This window comes from Chiloscyllium plagiosum, chromosome 18, assembly GCF_004010195.1.
Source record: "Chiloscyllium plagiosum isolate BGI_BamShark_2017 chromosome 18, ASM401019v2, whole genome shotgun sequence".
Classification (NCBI taxonomy): Eukaryota; Metazoa; Chordata; class Chondrichthyes; order Orectolobiformes; family Hemiscylliidae; genus Chiloscyllium; species Chiloscyllium plagiosum.
The window spans coordinates 5819058-5827737 of NC_057727.1; the positions used below are offsets into that span (position 1 = coordinate 5819058).

At 44.8% G+C, this 8680-nt stretch overlaps 1 protein-coding gene across 1 annotated transcript in view; it reads left to right on the plus strand.

Moving 5' to 3' along the window:
* The window catches only part of LOC122558816 (plexin-A1-like), a 463903-nt gene extending 462195 nt beyond the window's left edge, over nt 1–1708 (plus strand). Inside the window, exon 20 of the mRNA XM_043707607.1 lies at nt 1425–1708. Within this exon, the coding sequence (XP_043563542.1) occupies nt 1425–1547 (123 nt within the window). The 3' untranslated portion in view covers nt 1548–1708. The remainder of the gene's footprint in view (nt 1–1424) is intronic.
* The last annotated feature ends 6972 nt before the right edge of the window (nt 1709–8680 follow it).

Sequence of the window (8680 nt, forward strand, 5' to 3'; positions counted from 1 at the left end):
ACAACTCTTGTAATTTTGTGGATATTTAAAATGTACTTGGTTTACCAACTGGAAATTTATTAATGTGTTTAACATGACCTCGCGCTTCCCCATTGTCTTTTTGTTTCTCTCAATATCTCACTACTGCCACCCACTGCCACGTTTTCCCTCGCAGCCTTCGTGTTGTTGTTGTAAATAACCTGCAATTGTTTCTGAAGATTTCAGTCTCCACGTGTACTGAAAATTGCATGTTGTGTGCGGCTGCATGAGGGTGTGTGTGTGTATATGAGTGTGTGTCTGTGTGACTGTGTGTGAGTCTGTATGGGAGTGTGTGTGACAGACAGTGTGTGTAGGTGGTTTTTAGCTGGGTATATAGGACAGGGTGTGTATAACTAATCGATTTGGGATCGAAATGGTCTATGTTTTGAAAGTCTGGAGATGACTCACAAAAGGCAGATGATAGTGCTGCTTTGTGTTTGCGGTTGTGTCTCCACCAAAGGGAAGGTTAATTCTGAAAAAGCTACAGCTGCTGGAAATGCTCAGTGAAAATGTGAAACGCAACAAGTCACAGGAACACACCGCGTGGCAGAGACTGGAGTCTGGGGTCAAACATTACTTTCAGCAGGAAAAGTGGATCAATACTGGGGGACAGTTTATGGGCAGAGAGTGTGGCAAGGGAGGGACTGGGACTACCTGAAGCAGAAAAAGCCATGACGTTCTGAAACATTAATACAACAACCTCCCTTTACACTGTGCAGGAACTTGTCCCCGTGATTGAATTAAGCAGCATGTTCATTCAGTTACTTGTAACAGGCAGTTAATAGTGGAATTAATTAATAAGCCTTAAGAGTTAATTATAACAATAGAATTCCCCCCCGAGGGGCATTATGGCTGTACCTACAGCACATGGACTGCAGGAATTCAAGAAGGCAGCTCACCACCACCTTCCCAAGGGGCAATTAGGGATGGGCAAGAAATACTGGCTCAGCCCATGACACCATCCCATGAATGAATTTTAAAAAACCCACTGGAAGCTAATGTGTGCAGAGCAACATCCCACTAAATGTAATACCAATATAAGCACATCGGAGCAGGAGGAGGCCATTCAGCCCCTCAAGCCTGTTCCAACATTCAGTCAGCTCATGGCTGACCTGTGGTTTAACTGCGTGTGCCTGCCTTTAGCCCATATCACTTAATACTTTTGCTTTACAAAAACTCAAATTTAACATTTAAAACCTAGTGATTGGGTAATACAGAAGTTGAGAATTACTGTAGATAGAGACACTTCAGATATTTTCTACTTAACCCATTCTGAAATGTTACTATGCATCTCTGGAAGAGGAGTTGAACTGGAGTCTCCTGGCTCAGAGGCATGGACAGTACCACTGCACCTCAAGAGCCCTAAAGATACATTTTATTGAAGCATTTTGTCTGACATTCATCAGGGAATGAGCAAGAATATCAGTGATAAGGGGAACACCATTTTAAAGAAGAGAGTATTGATTGGCTGGCAAGTGGACTCTGCTCTCTGTTACCATGAAGAAAGAATCCAGGAAGATGATGAATGACAAATAACTGTTGAAGCCTGATCAGTTTCAATTTAAGCAAAGCTGATCAGTTAAATGTCAGTCATCACCGAGCATCTGCCATGGCAGTACCTCAACCAATTAAACTCCACTTGCAAACTATTCGGCACATTAAAATGCTAATTTTTCTAGCCAAAAGCTGTGAGTACTGCCAATGTCCTGATAAGCACCAGATTAAAAAAAACTTTGATAAAATGCATCTTTTCTCAGGTATGAGTAATTACGTGATAATGACAAGATAATGTGTTTTCATGTTGATTGGTTAATAAAGAAATATTGGACAGCATACTGACAGTAACTTTGTCTGCTCTTCTGCAAAATACAGCCTTAGAATCCTTCATCTGAAAACCTCAGGATCAACTGCGTTTGGGATAAAGGGTATTTTTGGCTTTCTGCCAAAACAGACCAAAAAAAAAACCACATTATATTTCCCCCAAAGGGCCCCCATCCATCTCTCCTCATGTGGGGCAGTCGAGAATGAGAGGTCACTGTTATAGGATAAGGGGTAGCATTCTCAAAGGAATGGACTCCCCCAGAGTGTAGTGGATGCTGGGATTTTGAGTAAATTTAAGGAGGAGATAGATTTTTAATTGGTAACAGGTTGAAGGATTATGGACGGCAGGCGGGAAAGTGGAGTTGAGGCCAAGGTGAGATCAGCCATAATTGCATGAAGTGGTGGAGCAGGCTTGAGGGGCTGAATGGCCTCCTCCAGTCCCAAATAGATAACTGCGTTCGGGTCCTTTGGAAGAAAGCTTCACTCTGGGATCCTTTCAGGTCAAGAAAAGATTACTCCCTCAATCTCAACTTGTGTTAAATAAGCAGCAAGTAATTGTGTACCTTATTGCCTTTGGACAGACATGAACAGGCCGACAGCGTAAACACTGTCTGCTGATTATTGTGCTCTGTCCTCTCTGTGCAGCATGTTTCTGCAGTGTGACACATTCATGCAGAATCACATTCCTTCTCTCCATGGATCTACTGAACATACCAAATTAGGTTGATTTGGACTTATGGCTGTTATTGCAATGTTGGGAAGTCAGTGACACACAAACGCGGAGCCCATCGGGATGATCGGGAAGAGCAGATCAGTCTTGATATGTGCAGAAGCACTTTGCAAAGCGATTTATTTTCTGTCTGGATGAAGCCGGCTCAAATCTCGGGATCAGAATGGGGAACTTTCAAATCTCTGTAGTAGTGGGCTAAGGCTTTGAGACTCCTTCACTCAGTCACTCTGTCAAACTTCGACAAATCGTGACAAAGGTGTATTTTCTGTGGAATTATTATTATCCACCTGGGATGTGAACGTCACTGGCTGGGCCCAGCCCTAGTTGCCCCTTGAGAAGGTAGTAGTAAGCTGCCTTCTTGAACCGCTGCAATCCATGTGCTGTAGGTAGACCCACAATGCCATGAGGGAGGGAGTCCCAGGATTCTGACCCAGTGAATATGAAAGAATAATCATATAACGTGATTGAGTTTTTTTTAACGCACACTGCTAATTACAACTATTTAATGGTCCGAATCAATAGGTTTCAGGCTAAAATAGGAGAAACTCAGCAAGTCTGGCAGCTTCTGTTGGGAGAGAAATAGAGTTAATAATTCTAGTCTGATTAGACACCTCTTCGGATTTGTGGCTATTTGATGACCAAACAATATCAATTTCTGGAGCTGTGCTTAAACCATAATCCATAAGAAATAGGAACAGGAGGAGGCCATTTAGCCCCTCGAGCCTGTTCCATCATTGAATGAGATCGTGACTGATCTGAGGTCTTGCTCCATAAACCTGTTTTTGACCCATATCCCTTGAAGCTTTACTACATAAAAATTTTTAAAACTAATAATTGGTGCTGCATGAGCTGTCACTTGTGGAAGAAAGTTCCAAGTCTCTCCCATCCTTTGTGTGTAGAAGTGCTTCCTAACATCTCTCCTAAACGGTCTGGCCCTAATTCTCAGACTGTGACATCTCATTCTAGATAGGGATAGAACACATAGGGAGAGACATTTTGGTCGAAGGTTTGAGAACCGGAGGTGGGGCTGAGGGAAGGGGGGACACTGATTCAAGGTGATTGACAACAAAAACAATGACAACAAAACCAAAATTAGCTTTCCACAGCTAGTGGTTAGGATCTGGAATTCATTGCTCAATGGAGACAGGAAGATTCAAGACTTCTTGGATGGCACAGTGGCTCAGTGGTTAGCACTGCTGCCTCACAGTGCCAGGGAACTGGGTTCAATTCTAGCCTCAGGCAACTGTCTGTGTGGAGGTTGCACATTCTCCCTGTGTCTGTGTGAATTTCCTCCTAGTGCTCCAGTTTCCTCCCACAATCCGTAGATGTGTAGGTTAAGTGAATTGGCCATGCTAAATTGCCCATAGTGTTCAGGGACGTGTAGTTAGATCCTTTATCAGGGGTAACTGTAGGGGAATGGGTCTGGGTGGGTTACTCTTTGGAGGTTTGGTGTGGACTTGTTGGGCCGAAGGGCCTGTTTCCACACTGTAGGGATTCTATTCTAGGATTCTTTCCAAATAGAATGGGATCATCATCTCCAGAAAAACAAATTACTGAGCTATGGGAAAAAAGCCAGGGAGTAAGACCTGGTGAGCTCCAGCAAACAAATGTCACATTGGCCTTCACTGCAAAAAGGGTTCAAATTCAGGAGCAGGAATGTCTAACTGCAGTTGGACAGGACCCTGCTGAAACCACACCTGGTGGATGGTGTACAGTTTTGGGTTCCTTACCCATTGAGGGAGTGCAGTGAAAGTTCACCACATTGGTTCCTGGGGTGACAGGATTGTTGCACGAGGAGAGATTGGGTCTGTACTCCCTGGGAGTTTAGAAGAATGAGAGGGAATCTCAAGGAAATGGGTAAAGTTCTGACAGGGCTGGAGAGGCTGGATTCTGGAAAGCTGGTTCCCTGTGGGCTTCCACAAGGACAGGTTATAGTCTCAGGATACACGATAGACCATTTTGGAGAAATTTCTTCACTCAGAGTTTGGTGAACCTGTGGTATTTCCAACCACATACAGTGTTTTTTAATTCATTCATTCAATGTGGGAGTTGCTGGCTGATCCAGTATTTGTTACCCATCCCTAGTTGCCCCTTGAGAGGGTGGGGGCGGGCTGCCTCCTTGAACCGCTGCAGTCCACCTGCTGTGGGTTGACCACAATGTCCTTAGGGAGGGGAATTCTAGGATTTTGACCCAACGACAGTGAAGGAACGGCGATATATTTCCAAGTCAGGACGGTGAGTGGGTTGGAGGGGAACTTGCAGAGGGTGGTGTTCACAATTACCTGTTGCCCTTGTCTTTCTAGAGGATCTTTGATGAATTTCTGCAGTGTATCTGATAGTTAGGGACGGCATAGTGGCACTGCTGCCTCACAGCACCAGAGTCCCAAGTTCGATTCCAGCCTCTGGCGACTGTCTGTGTGCAGTTTGCATGCCCTTACTGTGTCTGTGTGGGTTTCCTCCAGGTGCTCTGGTTTCCTCCCACAGTCCAAAGATGTGCAGGTCAGATGTGCAGGTCAGGTGAATTGGCCATGCTAAATTGCCCCATAGTGTTAGGTGCATTAGTCAGAAGGTCTGGGTGGGTTACTCTTCAGAGGGTCAGTGTGGACTGGTTGGGCTGAAGGGCCTGTTTCCACACTGTAGTGAATCTAATCTAATCAGATAGTACATACTGCTGCTACTAAGCTTCAGAGATGGAGGTAGTAGATGTTGAAGGTGGCGAATGGGATGCCAGTCAAGTGGGCTACTTTGTGGGCTCCATTCCTGATGAAGGGCTTTTGCCCGAAACGTTGATTTTCCTGCTCCTCGGATGCTGTCTGACCTGCTGTGCTTTTCCAGCACCACTCTAATCTAGACTCTGGTTTCCAGCATCTGCAGTCCTCACTTTGGCCTACTTTGTAGAAAGAGCTTTGGCGAATATCTGCAGTGTATTTTAGACGATATCTTTTGTGGAAGCAGAACTACGAATATATTTAAGAAAGCAATAGAAGATTTCTAACACCTAAAGGTGTCACTGGGTCTAGAGAGAGGGTTGAGTGTATGGCATTACAGAGAGGGTCTGACATAATCATGTTGACTGATGGAGAATGTTTGATGGGTTGAATGCCCTACTCCTATCTTTTACATTTCTATAAATTGCTGTCAAAAAGCAATTTGATAGCAATGGGCCAAATAGCCCCCTCCTGTGCAGCACCCATTCTGTGATCAATTAAAGAATTACATGCCGATGGAATCCTATGCAATGGGAGTGGACAGGAAGGGATTCAGTACATTGGGATTCCCAACTTTAGGAACAAAGGAAGAGATAACCAGAGTCTTCCAGAACTATCATGAAGCTGTGGGTGGCGTTGGGGCTGGGGGTGGGGGGCTTTGGAATTGCAGAGAGTGGGTGGGAATGAACATTGATTTGTTGGAATTCTCAGACCAAATTAGAATTTAGCTCTGAATCAGTTGGCTGTTTCTCTTGAGTGACCCATCTCTGAACTTCTCTCCCTCTGGTGGAACAGGGGTGACTATTTCTGCAGGTGGAGGTGATGAAGGGTCATTTGAAATAATTTAACTTCCACTTAATGCTCAGCAGCAGCAGATTGTGTGACTAAACTGCCTTTGTGAGTAGCTGTCTGCTGTTAGAGTAATGGCTCGCACACACACTGAGTTTATAAATCCTTGCAGTGAGCATGGACATCTTGTTATTTCTGTGTTGCATGCCTGTCTCTCCATATGGTGCTGCTTTTTGTCAAATGGTTTCATTAGTAACTAAGTTATAAGTCTCTCAGAGATTCATAAAGTGCCATTTGTACTTAACTATTTGATGATGTCGCTAATTTTCTTGAAAGAAAAAGGTTTTTTAAGTTTCTTGGCATTTATATTTCTACTCTTCACACCTACCATTAACACCTGTTTTGCAATCATATCACTCCTTTACTGTCATTAACACCCCCTTTAGTTTTTGCTCTGGGCATCTCACCATCTGTTACACTCGCTCATCCTCCCCCAAGCATCAGCCCTATTCATTTCCAAACTCGAAACGTTAACTCTGTTTCTTTCTCCACAGAAGCAGCCAGACCTGCTGAGTTTCTCCAACAGTCATTTCTTGTTATATCTCATGCCAATGACCACACACAGTTTAAAGGCAAAATATAAGCAGGGCACATTGGATAGACTCAAAAGATCATCAGGTTCTGCGGAATGAGAAACAGAATTCATGTTTCGCATTGATGACTCTTCATCAGAACTGAGGGTAGATTAATAACCTCGGACGTTTTGAGTGTGTGAAAATGGAGCGAGTAAATAGACTAAAGGAAAGTATCAGTGACAGGTTGGAGAGATTAAATGCTGAGAGGCTTCATGGTACGAAAGCCAAAGGAAGTGGAAATGGTCAGGTCAAGGAGCGAAAGATGTCAAGATGAGGTGTGAATGTCTGGATTGTGAATGCATTATTACATACGGTTCTGGTCACCACACTATCAGAAGGCTGGCGATGCTTTCGGGAGGGTACAGAAAAGGGTTACCAGATTATATTTTTAAATTTATTCATGGGATGAGGGCATCACTGGCTACGCCAGTGTTTATTGCCCATCCCTAATTGCCTAGAGGGCAGTTAAGAGTCAACCACATTGCTGTGGGTCTGGAGTTACATGTAGGGCAGATCAGGTAGGGATGGACAGGCAGGAGGCTGGAAGAACACAGCAAGCCGGGTAGTACCAGGAGGTGGAGAGGTCGCCATTTTGGGTGTTAACCTTCTTCAGTCCTGCTTGCTGTGCTCTTCCAGCCTACTGCCTGTCTACCTTGGATTCCAGCGTTTGCAGTTTTTTGTGTCTCAGACCAGGTAAGGATGGCAGTTTCCTTCCCCGAAGGACATTAGTGAGCCAGATGGGTTTTTTTCCCCCTGACAATCAACAATGGATTCAAGGTCATAATTAAACTCTCAATTCAATATATTTATTGAATTCGAGTTCCACCATCCACCCTGACAGGATTTGAACCCAGGCCCCCAGAACGGCACCTGGGTCTCTGGATTGCTCGGAGAAAGTGAGGTGCTGGAGATCAGAGTTGAAGTGTGGTGCTGGAAAAGCACAGCAGGTCAGGCAGCATCCGAGGAGCAGCAGAATCAACGTTTCGGACATAAGCCCTTCATGAAGGGCTTATGTCCGAAACGTTGATTCTGCTGCTCCTCGGATGCTGCCTGACCTGCTGTGCTTTTCCAGCACCACACTTCAACTCTGATCTCCAGCACCTCACTTTCTCCGAGCAATCCAGAGACCCAGGTGCCGTTCTGGGGGCCTGGGTTCAAATCCTGTCAGGGTGGATGGTGGAACTCGAATTCAATAAATATATTGAATTGAGAGTTTAATTATGACCTTGAATCCATTGTTGATTGTCAGGGGGAAAAAAACCCATCTGGCTCACTAATGTCCTTCGGGGAAGGAAACTGCCATCCTTACCTGGTCTGAGACACAAAAAACTGCAAACGCTGGAATCCAAGGTAGACAGGCAGTAGGCTGGAAGAGCACAGCAAGCAGGACTGAAGAAGGTTAACACCCAAAATGGCGACCTCTCCACCTCCTGGTACTACCCGGCTTGCTGTGTTCTTCCAGCCTCCTGCCTGTCCATCCCTACCTGATCTGCCCTACATGTAACTCCAGACCCACAGCAATGTGGTTGACTCTTAACTGCCCTCTAGGCAATTAGGGATGGGCAATAAACACTGGCGTAGCCAGTGATGCCCTCATCCCATGAATAAATTTAAAAATATAATCTGGTAACCCTTTTCTGTACCCTCCCGAAAGCATCGCCAGCCTTCTGATAGTGTGGTGACCAGAACCGTATGTAATAATGCATTCACAATCCAGACATTCACACCTCATCTTGACATCTTTCGCTCCTTGACCTGACCATTTCCACTTCCTTTGGCTTTCGTACCATGAAGCCTCTCAGCATTTAATCTCTCCAACCTGTCACTGATACTTTCCTTTAGTCTATTTACTCGCTCCATTTTCACACACTCAAAACGTCCGAGGTTATTAATCTACCCTCAGTTCTGATGAAGAGTCATCAATGCGAAACATGAATTCTGTTTCTCATTCCGCAGAACCTGATGATCTTTTGAGTCTA